Raw genomic sequence first — 24,980 nt, forward strand, 5'->3', positions numbered from 1 at the left:
TGTTGGGTGGATCAACACTCTTTTTTTTTTTGAAAAACTTGTACCGAGCCTCGAGGTTCTCGCTTTTCAATGTTGATCCAAGGGAACGGAGTATGGCTTTAAGCGAAAAAACTTTTTGAGAAAGTGATCGTTAATAAGGGGCATTGGATAAATGCCCTCCTGGTTAATGAGTTGATAGGCACCTCCGTTATAGACTTTCTCTACAACGAAGGGTTATTCCCACTTTGGCTCAAATTTTCCTTTGCTTTTGCTAGTGAGTGATTGGGCGCTTCAAAACGAATATTAGCTCACCCTTTTTGAATACACAAGGTTTGACAAGCTTGTCATATGCTAAGATCATGTTTTATCGATAGAATTGTAAGTTTGGGAGGGCGCTGAGGTGTTCTTCTTCAAGAGCATCCGATTCTTGGTGTCAAAGGTGAACCCGCTCATCTTGCCTGATTTCATTGTGTACAGGTATCCGGAGCGTAGGAAACTCCAACTTAAGGGGTAGAACGGCTTCTGTGCCAAAGATAAGTGAGTACTGTGTCGATTGTGTGAGGTACGGATAGTAACACAATACACCCATAATGTTTCAAAGAGATGGTCATGTCAATCCCTCTTGTGCTTTGTAACGATTTTGTTCAGAATACCCACTAGGGTCTTATTGAAAGTTTCAGCCAATCCGTTGGCTTGAGGGTAGTACCCTGTGGAGTAATTTCATCGAATCTTGCATTTTTCAGCGAACTTGTAGATCTTACTTGATTTGAAGAACCGTCCGTTGTCAGAGGTGATGCGGTGAGGAACTCCAAAACAGTAGATGATGTTACGCCTAAGGAAGTTGATGACATTGTCGGATTTCACCTCCCCCGAATAAATTGCTTACGACCACTTGGAGAAGTAATCAGTGGCGACGAGAATGAATTTCTGCCCTTTAGAAGAGGATAGCTCAATTTTGCCTATTATGTCGATACCCCAAGCGTCGAAGGATCAAGAGGGTATAGTCGGGTGTAATGGAACTAGGGGACGATGCTTGAAATCCCCATGTACTTGGTAGTCATAGCAAGATCATGCCACTTGAAGGCAATCGGTCTCATACCGAGCCAGTAGCCTCCTAAAAGCTTTAGGCTATGGTACATCTTTGGCTCGTCTGATGACCATTGCAAACTTTTGCGTGTACTACTTTTAGGGCTCTATCAGCTTCGCTTCGAGATGGTCATCGAAGTAGCATCTCATGCATATAGGATCATCGGTACATGACTCTTGCTTTGTATATGTAAGAGGGGAGTCATCTTTGAAATTGGCATCTTGCAACGGGGTCACTTGGCATACCACTGTGCTTAAAATAATCTAAGAATGGCTTGCTCCAATCTTGTTCATGAACTTTAGTTGTTACCACGGTGTTTACCTCGTGGTCTTCAGGGACGAGCTCGAGTACGGCTAGTAGAAGCCATCTCTCTTCAATTTTCACTTTTGCTTGCACATTGGGTAACATGAGGGCTACGGCTAACTTTACAAGAGCGTCCGCTTAAGCGGGTTTTCCTTCGAGGGACATGTCTGATTTGTATGAGTTCAAATTACTTGATGAGCTTATGAGTGGCTTCTTAATATGGGACCAACTCAGGTTTGCGCATTTTCGTAAACTCCATTAATTTGTCTCACGATGAGTTGATAATCTCCATACGCATGAAGATTATGTATCTCCATGGTGAGTGTGAGAAGAATCCCGTAGATAAGGGCCTCGCACTCAGCTTCGTTATTGAAACATTCCTCCTTAAGCAAGGAAAAGGAATGGTATAAAGTTTCTCCTTTGGGGCTCTTGAATACTATTCCCGCACCAGCTCTCATATGAGGAGTCCCATAGGGGTCGGACTCCGTACGTAAAGCACTGTCAAAATAGAGTTTCCATGGAGCCTCCATATCAACTGTGAATACTTCTTCATCAGACACTTCTGTAACTAAGGGTGAATCATTCGAAACGGGATGCGTCACCAAGAAGTCAGCTAAAGCTCGCCCTTTGACAGCTTTATGAGAAACATACGTAATGTTGTACTCCATCATTAATAACGCTTATTTTCCGACCTTGCCTACAGGGACAGGTTGACTAAGTACGTACTTTACAGGGTTTGCTTTTGCAATAAGCTGGACCTCATATGCTAGCAAGTAGTGCAGTAGCTTCTTGAGCGCTAAGCAAAGTTTTTCAATGGGGGAGTGTGACAGCCCAAAGTCTTTAAGCACGTAATTAAGCATTCGTGAATATCATTAGCATCATAATTGAAGTTTTGACAAAGCAATCAGTTCAATCAAACATTAAACATAGGCAATGGTGATGGGCCGGCCTGGTGATGAGGATGAGGCGCACACGGGTTAAAATGAAGCTAGGACAGGAAGAGAAAGAAAGATGTTTTTTTTATGTTTTTTTTTTGACATATGGGTGATAAAATAGCATTCTCCACTTACTCCCACATATCATTTTGGTCAGAAGTAGGATTCCAAGACGTGCGGAAGAATAGCTGGTGCCGCACAAGTTGCATTAGTACGGGAGACATACCTACTTAGGCCACGGTAAGAATTAATAAGTCATGTGTACACAGTAGACGCCTAACGATAAACGCATAATGGATAATAAACAATACTCCTCGCATAACATCATCGTCCCTGTTCCAGATACCGTTGTTGAACATGGGAATTCAAATATGAATGTTGTAAGGCATGGTTAGCGAACAAGAATGAACACTTTACACATTGACATTTCTTCAACTCTTGTTGCCAAGAGTTCTTCGAACGCAGTGTTACCTATATATGAACACGGGTGTTGAAATCTAACTCAGATTCGGATGTCCGATTCGACGAAGAAAATTTAGATACGTGAAATACCACTCAAAGTCCGACACACGGGTGTTTGGAATCCGACTCAGACTCAGGATATCCGATTCGACAAATAAATTTAGACATAGGTGTCCAGATAACACTATTCAAATGTGTTCAACTCCAGCAAAGAATGCCATTTTTAGGAAGAAACGTAAACACAGCTTGCTGTGAAATTGCTATCAAGAACTTGTATTCACAGCCTGAAAAATTTAATCTATCACGACTTTGTAACGATTCTAACCATGACATCTCAAAGCATAATGCCAAAAAACATTGAAAAATAACTGAAGCACAAAGGGTCAGCATAAGGTTTATGTGAACAAAAGACCCCCTCCAAAAGGGGGTTCATTATATTGTCCATCTCGGACATAAATTGATCGAATAAATATCCTGATGTTAGTAAGGAAACTAATACAGTACAAAGTTGGATAGATCAGATATACTGAACAATCAGCTGCTTTACATGTAAAGCCTTAATCATTTATGGAAGCTACCTCGCTTCATATCTGACCTATACTTATCAGTTATCAGCCTCAGAAAACAAATAGGCTTTGCCACTATCAACTTAAAAAAAAGAAACATCAAGTGCCAGAAGCTACAGTACAATAGAGCTCAAGAGAAAGCAGTTCAGCTTTGCATCAAACAACAGAAGCTACAGTACATAGAGCTTAAGAGAAAACAACTCCTACTTTCTGAGCAAAATCATCATCATCGTCATCCAAGTCTTCATCGTCTTGATACATATTTTCATCTTCAGACTTGTAGTCATGACCTTGAATTGTCTCGTAGTCATCAGACTCACCCTCTCTCTGGTCATAGTTATCTGCCTCTTGATTTTCCGACGGATCCACTTCAGTAACATCCTCAACCTCAAATTTGTCACCATGAGATGAAAATTGCCCCTGACCCTCTACAGGGATCTGATCTTTCTCCTCATCCGTATACTCTTCGTCACCTGATCCACTCTTGCAATCTTCAGAGCTGACAACAATGTTGTCACAGCCTTTCTTGTCAACTTCAACCAGAGAACCAGGCTGCGTAACTGCAGCCACAGCAGATTTCACATAGCTGGAAGACGAGTTATTGCCTACTGTGGCCTCTCGTTTCCTCTGCAAGATGACACTGAGGGGTTTTGGGCCCTCAAAATCTTCAGACTCCACGATTCCATTGGCCTTTCTAGGCTCTCCTAAGTTTTTCCGAGCAGCAAAGTGAACTGAATCCACCGCATCTCTTCTCGAAGAGTGACCATCTGCATGCCTGACACTTGAGGCAAGTTCACTTGATCTCCACAGGCTCCTTTCATGATGTTGTCCTGCCTCACGATGCCTAACCCCGTGAAAATCCATATGCCTAACTGGAGAGAGTCTGTCCTGGAGTCGCCTTCTATCTCGCTCATTCTCAAAGCGAGTATCAATTCTATCAGGTGATTTCCCAGGAAGCTTTATTCTGCTCTGCAGACGAGCGCTCAGAGTGCTTCCTCGTGGGGCCTGACGGCGATCTCTGTGTGTATGGTGACCACCATGTGCCCTTTCCCTGTAGTGTTCATCCCTCCAGTACTGCTCTCCATTGTGCTCTGGGCTAATGGCTGTTGAAGACCCATTTATTCTTCTCCTGCGGAGCTGATGACGTAGGTCAGATCCATCCATCTCAGCATGATCGATCTCTCTGTGCAGAAACCTTCTATCTGAATGGAAAGGTCTGTCCATGCTCCTCTCAGATGATGATCTACGCCTTTTCCTTTCATAGCCATCATACAGTTGCCCAATCTGGTTATGCTCACCCATTCCATTGAACTGCTCTCTTTCATGATGGGCCCGAATATCAAAATCAGCTGGAGCATATTCATAGTCTTCTACTGGGAACATATCCCTTCTGAAGTCTTCCTCATCGTGTAAATAAGCAGCACCATCAGCATCATTGTCCACAAGAACATCAAAACCAGGCGAAGACTCCCCCAAAAAATCATCAGCCTCCCCGCTGTTCTGTGGCAGATCATCTGTAGGAGGCATTTTGTAATCCTGGTTCCAATCTTGGATAAAGTCACTTCCTACAGGATGATCCTCCTCACAACTTTTCTTCACTGCTAGCGTATTATTGGGTACCTTCTCTGAATTGAGCCTAGACTTCACTGCATTGGAAGTAAGTTCAGAAGGTACTGCAGCTACACCAGTCTTGGCAGCATGGACCATAGACAAATCAACTGCCATTCTGGACCTGTCACCAATTATTGGAGCACGTTGCTGCATTGAATTATTTGGCTCTGCAGACTCGTCATTCTTTTGAGACTGGGGCTGTTCCAAAGGAATGGAAGGAACCTTCACCACCTGTTCCGAGGGATTATTACCAGCCGCTTGCAGTCCATGATAAAAATGGCACCTATCACCTTTCAAGCAGTTCCCTTTCTGGAAGTAATAGCATGGTACCATCTGATTGCCCGAGTTATAAGCACCATAGTGTGAAGAAACTGAAGGTACTCCAGGAGTTGGGGCACCAAAGAGGCCATCAATTGGCTGGACAAGGTAAAGTAAGCAACATTAAACTTCAGGAAAAATAACTTTAACTATAGGGGCTTCTATGTGCATGACTTGTCAATTCGCCATGAACAGCAGCATAACATTTAGTAGTTAATTGAGGCAGATACTGGTAAATCTCAAAGAAAATGAAAAGAGGAGTACCGGATGGCGAAATGAGCATTTTGGATTCAAACAATTGCCATTCAACCAGTACCAACAGTCTCTAGGGTTCATCCGGGCACCCTCGCTATGACGAAAATCACATTCATTCCCCTGACAGAAGAAATATAAGGCACAATTAATTTCAGATACAGTTGGAAGCATAGCAGGCAAATATGCATGATAGTTAACATTTCATTGATAGAACAGTACTGCAGAATGAGGTTGAATACTTAACAATATACTCCAATCAACCATACTATGAATGTACTGCTAAATATGGAATGAGACCCACCGTTTGAAGCTAACATTGCATGAACTAATGCACTCAATAAACAGAGGCATCAACATAACCAAGCATGAAGGTCTTCTGACACATTGATGATTTTGGATCAATATGGAACAAGTATTTAGGGGCCGTTTGGTAGAGCTCTGGGAGCTGATTCCGCCCCAGAATCGGCGGGAGCGCTACCAAACGCCCTGCCGCAGAATCGATTCTGCGGCAGAACCAGAGAGAATCACTCCCACGTTTTGTACTGCGAGGTAGGAGCCGAAAAATCTAGCTTCCACCGATTCCTGGCTGATTCTCCTCAATTTTAGCACAATCTTCTCTCAGGAATCACTTCCACCACTAACATACCAAACGATTTCACAAACAAAATCACTTTCACCACAGAATCTACTTCTACCACAAAATCACTTCCACCACAGAATCAGGAGGTTGGAGAGCTCTACCAAACGAGCCCTTACTTTTCATATATATCGTTAGCTCATACAAACAGTTATTGGTTTCATATTGTATTGTACACGTATGTATGAGCATGCAAAATCATGTGAGGAATATCAAATTATGATAAACTAATCTTCCATAAGCGCTAGTAACAATCAGTAGCTTGTACGAATTCAGCAAGCCCAGTGGGGATGTAGGCACAAGGAATTCCTCTCGCAACCTTCTCCACCTTACCTAACAGTTGTATCATCACAGGGAACTATGTGCTGGATACATATCTGATAGTATATCGTGCTGTTTCTGACCCCATGGGTTTCAATTCCCAATAATTTTGCGTGGGAGTATCAATTTATCAAATAACCTGAAGCCGTCCGATCACAATTTTGCGTGGTTCCACGTTATCGCCTCAAAACAGCACATATGCTTAAAAAAAACATAGAACAAATCGATCTTGCACCTCGAAATTTCTCCGATAACTAGCTCAAAACCCCCACCCAGACCCTAATCCCAGACCAAACCCACCTCATACGAAAAATTATACCACAGAAACCAAAGAAACTTGCAGGGAGGAAGAGAAGACCGGTCGTCGAGGCGGGTAACGTACCTTCTTGCATGTGAGGGGCGAGGCGAGGAAGTAGACGCAGTCAGTGCTGCGCCTCAACGCCTCCTCCTCCAGCGTCAGCGGCTTCGCGCCGGCCGCGGCCGCGGCGGCGTCCACCTCCATGGCCCCCGTCCCGATGGGGGCCGCGGGATCCTCCTCCCTTACCCCCGACCCGCGCGACGAGGCGCCGATCGTGCCTGCAGCGGCGGCGGAGGGGGAAGCTAGGGCTCGGCGTGGCCGGCGGCGGGGTAAGATCTATCTATGCCCGCGGCGTAGGCTAGGGTTGGGGAGGGGAGGGCGACGGGGATGGGTTCATTGGGTTGGCGTTCGCGTTGCACCCTCGGCAGCCTGCGGGCTAAAGAAAACAGCGCTACGAGACGGGGAAGCACGGGAAGGGGACAAGAAAACGGGCTTGAGAGTTGAGAGGCAGCAGTGTCGCGAGGTTTTCTTGCCTGCTCGCTCCGGTTCGATTTGCGTCGCGTGCTGGCTGCCCTTTTCCACTCCCCTTCTGTAATTCTTTTTTAAGAAGGGGGACTTTTATTAGATCAAATGTAGCACTGATATATTACAAGATAATAATTTGGAAAGAAAAAACACTAAGAAAGAACACAGGTCCTGTCGTTAACACTCTGAACTTTATCTCCGATCCACCTTTGTCAAACATGAACAAAATAATCGGAGCCAACATACGTACCGACAAGGAGACATTAAAGGTTATATGATTTTTAGCAGCCATCACAAATAACATCTTGCGATCAGAATGTATTAACAACGATGAACGCTTTGGACAATCTTGCTGGCTAGAAAGAAATCTGGCACCGTCAAGCATGTCGACGGCTGGTAAGGGAGAATCAGAGCCTCCGACGAGCATGTCGTCGACCCGAATTTGAAACTCGCACCCCTTCTAACAGACGTAGCATAAACTAAAACTCACTAGGCCAAATCCAAAGGCTATTAGCTTGACAGTGGATTTGACTCGGAGTAAGCCAAATCTCATCAGAAGAATGGTAGAGAAGACATCAAGAGCGACACCATTGCCTCTGTTGACCTCCTAGAGGAACAAAAGCTTCATCACAACGATGACAAATGCCATCAAGAAAACTAAACACCAGTCAGAGAGGAAACCACCAGGGACACCAAAAGGCATCACGCCTGTTAGAAGGGGCATCACCTCCTCGTGGGAAAACAAAGAGAAAAGGCTAGGCTGTCACTAGAGAAGAGAAATCACCTCGCCAGCCGCAGGTGAAGGGTGACGGAGCTAGCTAAGATCTCCAACTAAACAAAAGAAAAGAAAAAAAAACTCCCTAAAACTATACAAGAGCGGGTCCCACACCTAACCTACACGGGCGGCAAACCGGAGAGGAAGAGGACGGGTGGGATCTGAAGAATCGAAGAAAGCTCCTTAGGGAAAATAAACAGTAGAGAGAGCTTTCGAGAAAGCTCTAGCCATACAAGCTCCCCCCCTCCCCCCTCCCCCCTCTGTAATTCTGCATTGACCGTTCGACTCAAAAAGGAAAAAGATTTGCATTGACCGTTGACCTGCTGTAACGCCTGCAGCCTGAGGAAAAAGGAAAAATATTTGTACTCAAAGCGTGAACAGTACGGTTGAGACTTGAGAGGGAGAAGACATCGTCAAGGTGTTGCCATGTTGAACCATTGTGCTATGTCGTGGGTCAGGGCCAATGCCCCTTGACCGCCGTTTTATCCCTCCAATGCCAACACGGGATCATCATTATGTATGTAGGTGATGCCTGATAGGTACTCCAATATGTTTGCCTTTACTGAATGCTTATAACTTGCCTAAAATGCAAAAATAGATAATATACGTTAACGTATTTGTGAAAATAGATAATATATCGGCGTATTTACAAATCTAGCACCTGTATTCGGCACCTTAAAATCCAAAAACTCAATTTTCGTACTTCAAACTCCGAAACTACGTCGGGTCCACTGATTTCAACAACTGAGGTACCGAATACGACACTATTTACCATATTCGACACCTCAAATACCGAAAATGCTATGTATTCAACACCTCACTTGCCGAATACGGCTCTGCCGTGCGCGCTCCAGAGAAAGCTAGTAAGCTACAGTAGAACATGTTTTTTATTTAACTCACGATTTTATTTGGGAGTAAAAAATAGTTTAAAAATTCTAAACGTTTTCATGAGCAAAATAGAGGTCACTAGCAATCCGTTTTAATTGGTTTGATCCAAAAAACATGAGCCAATATTTAATTAAAATTCTCCAAATAAGCCAACTTTTATAAATTCTAGCAATTTTTAATGCCTCAAATAAATTCTCAAAAATCTAGAAAAAAATCACTAATATTCTTCTAATGTGATGTACTAATTTATAAAAATATTTCCAACCCTATGTTATTTGTGAAAAAAATGAGTTCCTTTGTAATGATCCATTTATATGCATTCTTATCATTTCATATGATATTCTCTTTTTAATTCAATTTGAATAAAAATAAATGTATACATTCTCTTTTAATTTATTTCATGTGATATTCTCTTTTGTGGAGGATGACCGCCCTTGTTGTCATGGCTGGAGTGGTGTGAAGATACACGGCTGAGGAGATGAAAAGCATGATAAGGCAAGAGTATGTTGCGCACTTGCCAAGGTGTTTTGATCTACCAAGGAGTGACAAGGTTTGGTTGGGCACATTTTGCTTCCTTAGTGCAGACAACAAAGGTGCATGAAAAAACAATCTCAATATGTTCATGTTGACTGCATCACATGAGAAAAATATTAGCACATATCATCGTCAAATGTGCTGAGTGAGCTTGAAATGATAAAAGAGAATGTATGCGTTTATTTTTATTCAAATTGAATTAAAAAGAGAATATCACATGAAATGATAAGAATGCATATAAATGAGGATGTGAAACAGAGGGGATATTAGCACATCTCATCGTCAAATATGCTGGGTGAACTTGAAATGATAAAATATTAGTACATGAAATGAAATGAATTAAAAAGAGAATGTCACATGAAATGAATTAAAAGAGAATGTATGTGTTTATTTTTATTCAAATTGAATTAAAAAGAGAATATCACATGAAATGATAAAAATGCATATAAATGGATCATTACAAAGGAACTTATTTTTTCACCAAATAACATAGGATTGGAAACATTTTTATAAATTAGTACATCACATTAGAAGAATATTAGTGATTTTTTCTAGATTTTTGAGAATTTATTTGAGGTATTAAAAATTGCTAGAATTTATAAAAGTTGGCTTATTTGAAGAATTTTAATTAAATATTGGCTCATATTTTTGGGATCAAACCAATTAAAACGGATTTCTAGTGACCTCTATTTTGCTCATGAAAACGTTTAGAATTTTTAGACTATTTTTTACTGCTAAATAAAATCGTGAGTTAAATAAACATAAATTTGCAGACTACTTTCTTTCTTGTACTGTAGCTTGCTAGCTTTCTCTGGAGCGCGCTTACGGCAGAGCCGTATTCGGCGAGTGAGGTGCCGGCACCTCAGTTGTCGAATATAGAGTATTTTCGGTATTTGAGATGTCGAATACAGTGAACAGTGTCGTATTCGGCACCTCAGTTGCTGAAATCAGTGGGCCCGATGTATTTTCGGAGTTTGAAGTACCGAAATTGAGTTTTCGGAATTTAAGGTGCCGAATACAGATGCTAGATTTGCAAATACGCCGATATGTTGTCTATTTTCGTAAATACGCTGACGTATGTTGTCTATTTTTGTATTTTAGCCTTATAACTGCAAGCCAATTTCAGTGGGTTTACCTACTAGCTTTTGTTTTGTCCCTAGAAGCAGAACTCAAACAAGTGGCTTTTAGGCATACTTTTCTGTGAAGTAAAAGCCACTTAACAATTAAAATCTAAATGTCAAGACAAACTATGATGTTTGGGGTTGAGCTTTCCTGCAAACGCGGCACGGTACCGAACGACTTGTGTTATCATGTTGCTAGAAGACTCCGGATCTGGACAAAGTTATCACAGATTAGCTGGACGGACGCGGAATCCTGGCGTCCCAATTACTCCTTTCGGCAAAAAAATTTGTCGAGTTAGGTCGTGTCGAGTCGGTTTATAATAATTTTGCCCCTTAATGAATAAAGCTCTCTTTCGCAAAAAAGAAAAAAAATACTCCTTTCTAGCGTCAACATGTCAAGGAGCCAATTTTTTTCCCCCGAAAAGAAAGAAAGAGCCAATCGGTTCCTTGACAGGGATGGTGCCCTGCCAGCTGCAACAAGTTCGTTGAAATTCCGACCCTTTTCGTCTCAGTATGGACTTCCCATGGAGGCCGGTCTCCGTGCAGAAGCCTCCTACGAATATGATTCAATAAAACTTAACATCCCCGTCTCCTCATCTCCTCGCCTCAAATGTTTTCTTCAATCAGGGGCTGTCATATGTGAGCACGGCCACGCCCCGGTAGGAACTTACCATCACCATCGTAACATTGCAACTTTTTTAAAAAAAAAAGGGAACTGCATATTTGTGGTCACCATTCATGAAAGAGTTTCAGATAGAGAACTACACCTGAAACTTCCTTCTTAGCCAGACGTATCACAGAAATCTAGCATACCAGCGGACACTGAACAACGCTACAAATTAACACAATCCCCCTGCATTCAAATTATTGCAGTTCATCGTCGAAAGCATGTCGAGGAATCCTCAAATACACTGATAACTTAGAATTACGATACAGTTTCAACTAAGAATTAAGTCTGAAGATTTGATGCGACATGAGAACTAGTGCCCCAGAGCTACAAACCATCTAGGATTACTCATACAGATTCCTACGCGGAACCTACAAAATATCAGTTCATCGTGTCGGTGGCCTGCACCGCATACAGGTAGCGGGGAGTTCTGATGATGTGCACAGTGTACATGCAAGAGATGACAGATACGAACATGCGAGCACTGCAGAGCAAACCGTCAAGAGCAAGAGTGCTACCATGTGCCACAGGATCGTCATGGAAGCCTGTGAATGTTACCCAGGTCAAGATGTTAGTGGATAGTAGTAAATGTCTTGATAGCTAATTATGAAAACTCTAATTCAAATTTGTTCTCTGGTAAGAGAAGAAAAAATTCAAACAATCTCCAAATTGAGCGATTGATTGTGTTGAACGAACAAAGTAAGGCATAGTCCCCAAACAGAACTCAGCAATAATCTAAGGTCGCTCAGTTATGTGGATGGATTTCAAAGCAAAAGATATTGCAGAGCAGCTTTTTAATCATCTTTTGGATTGTCAATATTTAGTCACAATCCATTATATGAGCAGATATATCCTTCAGTTTGTTTCTCCTTGCCAGCCACTATTCCTGAATATTAAGGCCTCGTTTGGATATGAGAAACGCCGTTTCTCACCAGAATCAGTGGAATCCCTGCCAAACAGTGCTTTTTGCAAGTGATCTGAATCCAAAATAGGAGAAATGTTTCTCTTTTTTACACTGCAAGGTAGAAACAGGCAAAAGGTAGTTTCTCCCGGTTAATCCCTTCCTTCTCATTTACAACTGTCATCCTCTCTTAACAATCAGAATCCATCTAACTATGCAAACGATTACATAAAATGATTCTAGTTCACCAGAGAAACATTTCCAGAGAGAAACTGTAATCGAAACATTTCTAGGAGAATCCGGAACCCTATGAAACGGGCCCTATGCTTCATTACTTGTCTAGCTATCAGAAACCAGTGGCTTCGAATTTTTGGGGAAATCCAGCATGATTTTAGAGAGTTTTATAATGGCTTTATCTGTTTGTGTATTGAAAATACATTTTTTTTAACTGCAACTCTGAAAGATGAGGGTTTAAGAATAGCATCTAAGGACTCTTTCAGGAGCCTTAACACTTATTAAAGTATTAGTCTAACAGGAAAACACTTATCCTTTCTTCAGTAATGGGGAATTATTGACACCTATACTTCCATCAGGAAGCTATTTTTTATAGGCTAAATATCGAAAGTTATAGTTTATACGTTCTGTTGGCTAAGACAGAAAAGGTTGCTCCAGACAAGACCATTTGGTAGGATAAATTTGCCATCGCTTTAGGAAACATAAACTTGCTGACAACACAGACCAGTCCTTATAGTCATCTAAGCAAATAATAACGAACTGTACTAATAAACATAATGTCAAATCACAAATTTTGACAAGCAGCTGTATGGACTAATAAAATAAGACGATGACAAAATTTACCAGAAACAGCTCCGTGTTCTTTCTATTTAAGATAGGTAGCGTGGATCGTTTCCTTGCTTTCCCATCTTATGCACATCATCAGGTGAAAGTATCTTGATGTACCATACACTATTCACAAATGACCTGCATCAAGTGAGCAAGCTCAGTTTCAGGAGGATTTAAAATACGAAAAATCTAGAACAATGAGCTTAGAGTTTTTATGCATATATAATACACATAAAAGATGTGACAGAATACAGCATATGTGGATCTGTTTGGGATCAACAATAGGCATTGAGCTGTTCGAAAATAACATGTATGTCCTTTAAAATGCATGCCGCCATAGATATGAATGTGAGGTGATCGAAGCTGTTAGTTCCTATGCAAACCATATATTTTCAAACCAAATATAATAATTATATTACAAACAACGTAGTCCACTGTGGAGTTCCCAATCCTTATGTTGGCTAACATCATTTTTTTCTCGAACACGCAGGAGAGTTGCGCGCCATTGTATTAAGAAGAGGAATTTGGATTACAACACACCCGAGAGACACATACTCCACACATGCATCTCTCACTTTGATGTGCTTACATACGCGCCACGTCACAAAAAAAAAAACCAAAATGGAGACACACTTCTAGGGCCACAAAGCACATAGACCTTAGCTCCCGCCAGGCACCATAGCTTGGCCTCGTCCTTTACACCGCTCACAATGGACAGTACGCTCAATGTCAGGTTTTTGAAGACGCATGTGTTGTGGTGCTTCCAGATCGACCAGAATCACAAGAGAGTTGAACCCGTGGCATCGTTGTTCGTCCAAACTCAGCGCTGCGCTGCGCCACCATGTGACAAATTGGAGATCCAGGTTGTTCGGTGCCAAGTGCTGCAAACCGACCACCCGTAGGATGCTGAACCATACCTCCCGAGCGAACACACAAGAAACGATCAAATGCTGGCCTATCTCATCTTCTTAGCCGCATAGGGGGCACTGGTGCGGGTGCGGGAGTCCATGCCGCGCCAGACGATCAGACGTCCAACACCGATTGAAGAGCAACAGCCAACTGAAGAACTTACATCGCGAAGGCACCCAAGTTTTCCAAACTCGCTACCACAACTCGAATTCAACACAGTCAGTAAAGAACCTCATGTATGCCGAATTGGTGGAGAACTGACCCGTCACTGAAGTGCATCCCAAAGTTGGAGGTAATCCTCCAAGGCTGGCACTGTTAGGGTGCCCGTGATATCCTTTATCCGCTGAAGGTCCCGAAGTCCCTGACTAACCGATCTCCGATTGGCGACGCGTTTGGGCACCAGCGCATGGAGTGTCGACGCGACATCGGCCACGAACTTGCCATGGAGCCAACTATCCCTTCAGAACAGAGTGGACTCGCCATCTCCCACCAGAGAAGACATTGAGATTGTGAAGAGCGCTCGAGCATTGGAGGCTACCTGCAGATTGAGCCCAGCCCAAGGTTTGTTCGACTCGGTCTTCTTCAGCCAGTGCCAGCACATGCGCAAGGACCAGCTAAGCATTTCTAGATCATGGATCCCGAGACCGCCAAATTGTCTTCACTGACGCACTCGACGTCAGGCGATTAGGCAATGGCCACCCCGGACATCCATCCTCCCTTTCCAAAGGAACGCTCGGCGCAGCTTGTCGATCGCTTTGATGACCCACTTAGGTAGCTCCAGAGCGATGAGCTGGTAGATAGGCATGGCTGTGAGCACCGCCTCCACCAAGACCGCACAACCAGCCAGTGGCATCAAGGACGCCTTCCACCCAGGAAGGTGATAAACAACCTTATCAACGATGAATTGAAGGTTCGTCTTGGTGAGCTTGTGAATGGACAATTGCAGTCCCATATACTTGCAGGGGAATGTGGTGACTGCACATGACAAGGACTCACGGACCACCTTGATGTCGGCCTCTTGACATTGAATAGGTGTGGCAGAGCATTTATGAATGTTTGTGCGTAGACTCGAGGCATTCCCAAAATGCTGCAATAGTCCCCTGACCAAGCCCATATCGGCTACAGAGGGATGAATTAATAGCACTACGTCGTCAACATAGAGCGACACCCGGTGAGTGATTCCTTGCGGTGCCAAAGCTGCAGCATTCCAAGAGCGCTCACCTTGTTGATCAGTGCATTCAGCACCTCCATGATGATGATGAACAACATTGGCAACAAGGATCCCCATGCCAAAGACCACGACGTTGATGAATCACTTCTCCTGGTACACCATTTACAAGCACCCTTATCGTCGAGGTGGAAAGCAGTCCACCAAGCATATGGCACCAAGCAGTATTGAAGCCCAATTGCCGGAGAACCTCCAACAAGAATGGCCACGAAACGGTCGAATGACTCGTGACTGTTTGCGGGAGTGCAACAGCTGAGCTGTTTACTGAACCATGGCAAAGTTGTTGTGGATACAACGCCCCTTGATGAATGTACTCTGGTTGGGTGCAACCAGCGAAGGGAGTCAGGAAGAAAGACGAATGACCAGCACCTAACGTTGTGGTCATAACTAACATCTTATAATAATATGATTGCAAAAAAGAAGTAGGCAAAACAAGAAATCAATATATCAAGACCACAACCTTAAATGGACCCTCCACAGACTCCTTTTAAGGTGAACGTATTAGTCATTCTAATAGAAGTTTGAAATACCTAAAAATAAATGCACGCAAGATAGGTACTTGCCCCAAGGTTTAACTTGTCCTAATTAATATGCTATTGTTGAAAAAAGGATAATGAGTGCTTGTGTAAAAAGTGCCTATGCATATGAACCCCCACATATTCAAGTTCTCCATATACTATCAAACTTGAACATATAGGACCCTCCATTTTTTTTATTTGCAGTTATTGACCTTTTGGGATCTTCGAGATGCACCTTTGACTACTACTTCATGCAACTTTATAATAACTAGCACATCAATCCGTGTGACTGCACAGGCTAGAAATTTAGCTTACGGCTAAATTGTAGATATTTATGATAATAATGGTTGTTTGCTAATATACATCAGCTATTTATATTTATATATTGGAATGTAAAATATAAATGTATTTTTTGTTCATAATATTGGAATCATGTTTATTATTTGTGAATAGATCTAATTTATAATTTTCATTTTATGTGTTATGCAAATTGATTTTTATTTGTTTCTTGATTTTTTGAAATTATTATTATTATTAATGTCGTCACCGTATCTCATATTATTTTTTGGAAATACATTATAAATTCTTTGATATTATTTTTATGTGATAATTCATAATATGTTTGCGTTCTGTTGTTTTAATTCTGTAATGTTTGATTACACGCATATTTTAATTGATTTGGAAAAATATGTTGATTGCTAACGTAACTAAGTTGGAGTTTGCTAACGTAATCTTGTTGGACAAAAGGTGTATAAGAAAAGGGAAGGAAATGCAAGGCAAGAAGTAGTCTTGGAACTGGACTCTATGATTTATTTTTTATTCTTCTATGTTGTTTCGTCTGGTTGTTGATCCATGATTACAGTTAGTCAATCAACCAATTCGATGGTTGGATATTTTGCTTTTTTATATAATTTCTAAGATTTTTCTAGGATTAACGTGGAGGCACCAAAAGGAACCTCCAATTAGTAAATACTAGCGTATTAATCCGTGCAACTGCACAGGCTAGAAATTTAACTTACGACTGAATTGTAGATATTTATGTTAATAATGGTTGTATACTAAGATACATCAACTATTTATATTTAAATATTAGAATATAAAATATAAATGTAATTTTTGTTCGTGATATTGGAATCATGTTTATTATTTGTGAATAGGTCTAATTTATAATTTTCATTTTATGTGTTATACAAATTGATTTTTATTTGTTTCTTGATTTTTTGAAATTATTATTATTTTTAATGTCGTCACCGTATCTCATATTATTTTTTTGAAATACATTATAAATTCTTTGATAATATTTTTGTGTGATAATCCGTAATATGTTTGCGTTCTGTTGTTTTAATTTTGTAATGTTTGATTATAATTGATTGGAAAAGTGTGTTGATTGCTAACGTAACTAAGTTGGAGTTTGCTAACGTAACCTCGTTGGACAAATGATATCTACAACAAAAAGAAGGAAGAAAAGGCAAGACAAGAAGTAGTTTTGGGACTGGACTCTATGATTTGTTTTTTAATCTTCTAGGTTGTTTTGTCTGGGTGTTGATCTATGGTTACAGTTAATCAATCAATTAATTCGACGGTTGGATGTTTTGCTTTTTTATGAGAATTTCTAGGTTTTTCTTAGAATTAACGTGAAGGCACCAAAAGGAGTCTCTAATTAGTAAATATAAGATAAGATATGTGCTAATAAATTTATACTTTTATGAAAAATTTGAAAAGATGAATTTAATATTATGATTTTTCATATAACAATTGTTGAGAGATTTGAACATATTAGTGGTCAAACTTAAGATGGCATAAATGAGGGAATAACATATAGTAGCTCCAAATGACATGGGAAGAGTCGTCCGCATAAATTATGCATTGTAAATTTTCTAATATGCTGTAAAGATTGTGACGAAATTAAAATGTGCATATTACTTAAAAATCATAAATCGAAACTAGAATTCTTGTAATGGTTTCTTACTCCCACGGGTCGTCTCCAAGGAGAAGCACATCGTTCTCCCTGTCGACAAATACAAGCTGCCAGCCTGATCTATCAGGGTCATCCAATTGACCCCTAATGCCGAACATCTGACCCAGTTCCTCTCGAAGTTCAGCATAATTAGAGAACCGGGTGATGTCCAATGACCTCCCCACTGATCCTGACTTGTAAACCTGCATTTTATTAAGTGGTTACATGATAAGGGACTTGCTTTATTTTAGTGAAGAAAAAATATATTACACCCACCTTAACAAACGTTCTGGTTGTTGGATCACTCTCTCCTGTATTTTGCAGTAAACCAGAAGAGTCATCCAGACAACCATATATCTGATTTTGCAGATATGTTGATCCAGAGGGAATCGTTGATATATTATTATCCGCAGCATTTGAAGTCAGGTTAGGTACCATATTGTACAGTAGGGATGAAGAGTCGACTTGAGGACTAAAAAGGGACTGGTTCTGCACATCACGGCCAATTTTGTTCTCAACAGAACCACCTTTGCTAGTGGGTGAGTTAAGTGAAACCGAGCCCCCAAAAGACATTGACTGTGAGCCCATAGATTTTTGCCTCCATGCCTGTTGCTGCTGCTGCTTCTCACTAACTACTTGTCTGTTGAATCTAGGCAAGTCCATAGATTTCGAACTTCCCTGAAGGAAGTTTGATTCCAGCATGTTTTCGTTGCTGCTAGAACTGATGAAGCTTGAAGAGTTCATATTAGGATCAGAGAAGCCAAATTTTTCACGCAAATGGCTTGGTAGTGATGTTGGACTGGGGAGAACCCCACTGCTAGGAACTTGATAAGTTTGATCCGGTTGAATCTTCTGCTTCTGGTCAATATGAGCATGCTGCATTTGCTGGAGCTGGTGGAGTTGCTGCTGGATAGCACTTGCGTTGAGCATTGGTTGAATATTTTGAGCCTCAGGACTGACCATTTGCTGTTGGCTTGCTTGCTGCAGAATTTGTTGCTGCAACAGCGGACTGAGATTGCACTGTTCCTGAGGGGACTGCATAGGTTGTTGAAGGTGTAGGAACTGCTGCTTCAGATAACCACCAGACTGGGAGGCAGCTGCAGCAGCAACCACTGCTTGGTATTGGTCATGCTCAGTGCTCAGTAAGGATGGATGGAGTCTCTGTTGTCCCCAGGAACCCATACCTGGTGACTGAAAGTTCAAAGACTGAAAGCCTCCTTCACCAGCAACTCCTCTCAACCACATCAAAGCATTGCTGTCATCTTAAGTGCAATACAACAATCAATAAAACATAATTAGAATGAGTGGCAAGAAGGACAACAATATTAAGCAGATTACTGTCTCATTTCTCACAATAAGAACATGCTTAAAATACTAAAATTCATGACAACCTGTATAGCATATAAATGAAGAGCCTCAGCCAATAACATTGGTCTACCAAGGTGCTTGAATGTGCTCAATTCGGTATCAATGCTTAGAGGATATCTAGCTTTCACTTAAACCACAGTTTTACGTCTAGTTTCCATCAAAGCATGATGGAAAACAATAAAACTTCGGTCGTTGCATATCCATCTGCTTACACTTAGCTTAGGTCAACATTATGTCAGGTTTCCTGAATAAACTGTTGGATCTGAAAACACCATTAATAACATTTTTTTCCAGCAGCTGATGCCAACTGGCTTCTACTAAAATCTATTGATCTCACCATGTGCTGTCCATGTATCAGCTGGCTCGAAGGTTAACGCCAAGAATGTCAACTCCAGGTCATTTTGGTCAGATTTATGTTAATTATAGTATAATGCGGCAGGTACTGTACAGTGATTTGAATGCAACCATACAGGATCTAGTTTCTACAATGCTTTTCCACCCCAAAAGTAACACGCAGGAAAAGAACTTCCAGATCACTGGTTCGAGATGACAGTAACACTGATAGCAAACATGCAGGAAAACTTCTCCAACACCAGAGAAGCTGGACTCATAGTGACAAGCAGGAGCATCTGAGTTGTACCATGAAGAGAAGCAACTCCAGAATACCATGGATGTTTAACTCGCAGCGGGAACAAGGATGGATACATAGGAAAGGTTGTCAATGGCTCAATTTCCCACAGAGAAACTCTTGGTGGCCTTTCTCCCGCGGTTGATTCATCCCAACCAACCTGCGTTATATTATCGATGGCATGGAGGTTAGGGACTACTTGCAGTATCAAAATTTAAGTCAGTCTGGTGGAATGACAGGATTAAACAACTATGTACAGCAATAAAAAAGAACAAAGATTTTGCTCCGCCAATTTATTCTCTCGCAAAAAATTGATTGGTAACAAAACATCTGAAAGTTACAACAGCTGCACAACTATTTGCATGAAAACCAGAAGAGCGGATCAAAAGAAAATGAGGACAGAAATTTGAAAAAGGATTTAAGAAAAGCACACAAGATATGAAAAGAGAAATACAAAATCCGGCACGCAAAACAAGCATAAGACCTTAGAGGGAACCAAGCATACAGCTAATAAGAAAGATCAAGAAGAAGAAGAAAAAAACTCTTACCTTCACCGATCTCCAATAGGAACTAGGCCAACGCACTGGGTCCGCATCACTTACTTCAGTTATCGTCCCCATGTACCTGCAATTATTTAATAACTTATTTATTAGTTTCTTTCAGAAACTTTGAGCATACAATTATCATGGTCTCATGGGCACATGATGCCACATAGTGTGAAAGCATATCATAACAGAGAATGGTAAGTTTAATCAATGGTGCAGATCTACTATAAATGCACAACTATCTATGGTGCTAACAAACACTGAAAAACTGAAGAGGAAGTGTTCAATTGTATTAAATGAGATTTTAGCCAAGGAACAGAAGCAAATTTTTGGTATTGCTGCCTCACCTGCGGACACTAGATTCCTCAGTCTCAAACAACATCCTGAATCGCATCCCAACTGATATCCGGGTGTGAAAAACAGCCTTGATGTATTTTGAAAGTGGTATAACAAATTCTGATGGACTTGCCCTGCAAGCACATTTTTCTCTTCAAGTGGACATAGGAAACAAATAATTGCCATTTGCTAATCCAACAGTCCAAGTTACCTGGGATTATAGAAAATTGTGAAGCGGCTGTTTGTTGCAGCAGCATGAGCTGCTGCCGCAAGGAGCCCTATGTGCATGCTGTCACTCGAAAGAACAGAAGAAGGCATCACAGTCTGTGGCCGGCTGGCGCGTCTGATTCCAAGCAAAAGTTGGTTTTTCTCATTCCTAAATTAGTGGATGCAGTGTAAGTCCTATTCATTAAAAAATTTCACAAGTGTAGTATTGAAACAATGGACCAAACCATATGAATAGCACAGAATCTCCAGCAACAAGTCTCTTAGCACTGACAAACACACTCCAGCCAGTAGTCAGCAGATGTCTTTTGGGTTGGCCTGTGAAAAACAAGCATATTTAGTACAAAAAAGAGCAACATGGGTGTTAAAAAATGCAATCTGTCAGCACCATTTTTTAGTGTTGGCGACCCCATTTCAGAATCAGTATAGTAGACGGGCCTCATTCATGGGTGTCACTAACAATTGCGTATTAATTTCAGCATTACAGGCGTACAAAATAAAGTATGCTATGTTCTTTTTTTTTCAAATGAAAGGGGAACAGAGGCCCCTTCCAACTCGGTTCAACCCCCTCCTCAAGTATGCTATGTTTTGGACCGAGGAATCAACCACAAATAAGCTAAACTCCATGGAAAGAAGTCATTAAGACAGAGAAGAGAACCAACGTGTGCGGCGCATTTGTACTGGCTACAAAAATGCACATCAGTACATCCAGAGGCCCATGTGCAATTCTCTAGCACCTGACTCTCACGGATATTTCAGAAACATCTGAGGAAATATTCCTGTCAATTGTGACCTGGGCAACTCATATGTAATCCCGTACCGCATTATCCTGACATATTAAAACTGAAAGGGTTTGAATGTGCTATCCAAATTAATGTTTCCGAGAATTTCATCTTTGTATTCCCTTGATTGTACTAAACACTCACATGGACTGGTTTTTTACCTTAAAATGCTTAAACGACATGTGCAAGGATTTATATTTTTTGCAGGCACTCATGGAAATGTTTTGAGAATTTGTTGGATCAATCAAAAAATAGATTAAAGAATAACTGACGCCACAGCGAAGAAGTGAAACTCACTCAGTTTTTTTTTTAAGAACACAAGCATAGAGATGTTTCCTAAACGTACCTCGGAAGATGTGCCTGAACTTCCAATCCACATCATGGATATCCCGCGCAATAAGCTCCTGTGCTGGAGGCTGCTGCGTGAAATCCTACAAACCACACTATACCACCTGTTATTGGCAACAGCAAACCCAACAATCCATGCGGCTAAACAAAAGGAGCACCGCCCCAAATCACACACTCATCACACCAGAGGGGGGAAGACGCGCTCCGCAGCACGGCGGGGCACAGAGAACCCGCCGTGCGTGCTGGTGTCGCTCGCCGTCAGCGTCTTGCAGAAATAATTTGTTGGCTGCTTGCTCATGATCCCCATCTCCGCGGGCAGGTACGCATCGTTCTGCTCTTGCTGCACAGATAGAAAAATCGAAACCATAAGAACTCAACAAATTCCATAGTACGTACCAAACCATCAGCTGCTCAGCGCCGCGAATCATTAACCCCTGATGCCTTACTGGGTTCAGCGGCTGCAGCGTCATCTGCGCGTACACTTCATCCGTCTCCACATCCGCCTGCACAAATCGTTAGCCCAGCTCAGCATCCGAAGGCACTAAAATGAACCTGACGAATCGTCGCATCTAACAAATTTGAGCGAGAAAATTGCGCACATGCATTGTGACATCGTGGAGCTGGCAGATCAGCTGCGGCGGCAGGTTGGGGTAGTTGGGGATGTGACCGTCCACCTCCTTGTTCGTCGACGCCGCCACCTTTACACACGTTCACACACATTAGCTCGAAACACAAACAACGCAGGCGTTAACCAAACACCGAGGGAGACAGCTTGGCTCACCTGTTCGCTGTGGCCTTGCGGGAAGTAGACGACGCGCGTGCCGACGGTTGGGAGGCACACGAGCGGGCCGGCGCACGCGTGCCACAGCTCCGAGTTGAGGCACTTCTTCTCTGCACTCACAGAACGAGTCAGCAACGAATCGATTCTCAGAGCATGAGCCAAGCGCGCAGGAAGCAAAACCTAGCCACCCACCTTCCTCCGGCGGCGACTGCCCGATGCCGGCCGCGGACGAAGAGCTCATCTCCCACGACCGGAACCAAAACCTAATCTATGCCCTCACCAATCCACCCGAAACCCCATCCCCCGCTTCAAATCGGCCGCATTCTGCAACATGCCACAAGCCGCCGCGTCAGACGCCACAGCGCAAAAGCAAACCGCGCCGATACGGAGGGACAGGGACGCCTACCTCGTCAGCTCACCCCGAGCTCGGAGATCGCCATGGTGTGGGGAGAAAGGGTCGGGGTGGGGCTGCAAGGGAGGGGGGGGGGCAGAGAGAGAGATTGAGAGAGAGAGGGGGTGGGAATGATTAGGTCTGGGGCATTTAAGCGAGAGGGGAAGCGTGTGTGTGCGTGCGGGTGTGTGCCGGGGCGCAGCGCAGTAGTGGTGCGGCGAGACTGCGAGTTCGCCACAGTGCACCGGAGTGGACTGCCTGCTGCGCCCTGCGACGATTTTTGAATAAAGCGGAGGCGAGAGAAAGCGATAGCGAGGGGGAGAGAGAAATAAAAAAAGGCTGGAAAGCTAGTACAGTAGCATTGAAAAAGCCGTATTTTATGGGCTCATGTAAGCGGCTGTCGAGACTCGAGAGGGGTACGGTACCACGGTGCAAGTATGACCACGGCCGTAATGGAGATCCACCACCACCCCTCCCCCCATGGACGCAGATGGATGGATTGACTGGTCACTGGTATCCGTGTGGGCCAACTCTGTTGCCTTCCAGTAGTGCCAGTGGCGGTGAGGAGCTAGGAATTTTATATTGGTATGCACTTCAAAATTTTCATAAAACTGTAAATTCCATATATGAATATAAAATTTACTAAAAATATAATATAGATATATTAAAAAGTCTTACTACATCATAAATGCAACAATAAGTTTTAATTTGCAAAGAAATAGTTCGAATATAAAATAAAGTCTTACATAAATTTGTATAAAAAAATACACTATAATGGTAGGATCAATGACAAGTGGCTAAAAAGAAAGACGCCACTACTCATATACGTCACTGGTACTTCGTTTCATGCGACCGTTGTCATCTACTAGTCATAGTTCTTATCCTTTCGTTCTCCTCACCGTTCTCTCTTCCTTCGTTGTCTCTAGTCCAGCATGATCTTAGGCTGAGGTCGAGACCGACGCCGTCCTTCACGTTCGCAACACATTGGGGTCCTCCATGGCACACGCGCTCTAGGAGGTGATCCTAGGCCAAGCACCAATAGATACAAATTGAGGCACCACCATAGCAGATGTTCAATCAAGCTCCCTCGAGTTTGTCCATGGTGCGGAGTGGATTCCATAGCGTGGTAGCAAGCTGTTCCTCAAAATTAACTCCGCCTATGCCCAGTGCCATGGGACGGGTTGTGTGTGTGATCTGCTAGCTTCAACTACATGTTTGTCCAGTTTTGCCCTGTAGGTTCCGCCCTAGGGTTAACTTATAACATGGTTCGATTTAGGCATTTTAGCTAGCCTTCAGTGAAACTACAAATAGAATAGATTTTATCCAAGATGATTCTTCGTATATGTGATTACTCTTTTTTTTAAAAACGGGATCCACACTCATCCATTTCGCAGAGGAAATGAACGAGCACCCCGAGAGAGCGTTGGGGATCGAACCCGGGTCACCCTGGGAGCTGCCTCTAGGGACCAGTCGGTTCGACAATATGACGCTTACTGGTGTGGATAGATGAAGCAGTATCTCGTGAAGCATTCTTGCGACACTATAATCTGCGTGGTTTGCCTAAGAAGACTCGTTGCTAAAGCGGTAAAGTGCCCATCGTGTTTTCTAGTGTACAAATATCTCATAGCCATGCTTTTCTGTGATCCAGCCTATCGGCTAAGTCTCACAAACGTGCCATTCCGGAAGTAACGACACCAAATCGAGCAGGAAACTGTAGGGAGCTACCAGCACTCTCATGGCATGGCATCTTGCTCAAACGGCCAGGTAATCATGTTGCTTTTAGCAGTAGTGCTTAATCTGGCAGCAAACTTGTGATCCTTGCCGCTTCGAGGAGTATTACGATCGAGTGAGCTCGGTGACCGGCACATGATCACGGTCGCCAGCCTTGCCTCCGTAACTCGTGTCACCTGCTCGGCCGGCGCCACGACGACCCCGAGT

At 42.5% G+C, this 24,980-nt stretch overlaps 2 protein-coding genes across 2 annotated transcripts; both read right to left on the reverse strand.

The window, feature by feature from the left end:
- Window positions 1-3,223: 3,223 nt before the first annotated feature.
- LOC133925220 (zinc finger CCCH domain-containing protein 32-like) lies at window positions 3,224-7,335 on the reverse strand. Its single transcript, XM_062371110.1, has 3 exons — window positions 6,857-7,335; window positions 5,526-5,636; window positions 3,224-5,360 (listed from the first exon to the last, which is right to left on the reverse strand). Exons 1-3 carry the CDS (start codon window positions 6,974-6,976, stop codon window positions 3,519-3,521), a joined length of 2,073 nt encoding a protein of 690 aa, XP_062227094.1. The 5' UTR covers window positions 6,977-7,335; the 3' UTR covers window positions 3,224-3,518.
- A 4,119-nt stretch (window positions 7,336-11,454) lies between these two features.
- LOC133925221 (auxin response factor 12) lies at window positions 11,455-23,302 on the reverse strand. The gene is made up of 16 exons (XM_062371111.1): window positions 23,058-23,302; window positions 22,844-22,975; window positions 22,652-22,761; window positions 22,470-22,568; window positions 22,317-22,373; window positions 22,055-22,210; window positions 21,869-21,953; window positions 20,968-21,058; window positions 20,727-20,891; window positions 20,527-20,649; window positions 20,183-20,258; window positions 19,647-19,794; window positions 17,915-18,900; window positions 17,651-17,841; window positions 13,042-13,164; window positions 11,455-11,827 (listed from the first exon to the last, which is right to left on the reverse strand). Exons 2-15 carry the CDS (start codon window positions 22,890-22,892, stop codon window positions 13,068-13,070), a joined length of 2,433 nt encoding a protein of 810 aa, XP_062227095.1. The 5' UTR covers window positions 22,893-22,975; window positions 23,058-23,302; the 3' UTR covers window positions 11,455-11,827; window positions 13,042-13,067.
- Between the last annotated feature and the right edge of the window lie 1,678 nt (window positions 23,303-24,980).

This window comes from Phragmites australis, chromosome 7 (genome assembly GCF_958298935.1).
Source record: "Phragmites australis chromosome 7, lpPhrAust1.1, whole genome shotgun sequence".
In the NCBI taxonomy this organism is placed as follows: Eukaryota; Viridiplantae; Streptophyta; class Magnoliopsida; order Poales; family Poaceae; genus Phragmites; species Phragmites australis.

What these genes read in the sequence shown, in the direction of transcription:
- LOC133925221 (XM_062371111.1), bottom strand. Translation starts at nt 22,892, where the DNA reads ATGAGCTCTTCGTCCGCGGCCGGCATCGGGCAGTCGCCGCCGGAGGAA. An exon ending in CGCAAGGCCACAGCGAACAG is followed by an intron (nt 22,569 to 22,651) that starts GTGAGCCAAGCT and finishes ACGTGTGTAAAG; the next exon opens with GTGGCGGCGTCGACGAACAA. An exon ending in TCCACGATGTCACAATGCAT is followed by an intron (nt 22,374 to 22,469) that starts GTGCGCAATTTT and finishes CGATTTGTGCAG; the next exon opens with GCGGATGTGGAGACGGATGA.
- LOC133925220 (XM_062371110.1), bottom strand. Translation starts at nt 6,976, where the DNA reads ATGGAGGTGGACGCCGCCGCGGCCGCGGCCGGCGCGAAGCCGCTGACG. An exon ending in CGCCCCTCACATGCAAGAAG is followed by an intron (nt 5,637 to 6,856) that starts GTACGTTACCCG and finishes TTCTTCTGTCAG; the next exon opens with GGGAATGAATGTGATTTTCG. An exon ending in AATGCTCATTTCGCCATCCG is followed by an intron (nt 5,361 to 5,525) that starts GTACTCCTCTTT and finishes TACCTTGTCCAG; the next exon opens with CCAATTGATGGCCTCTTTGG.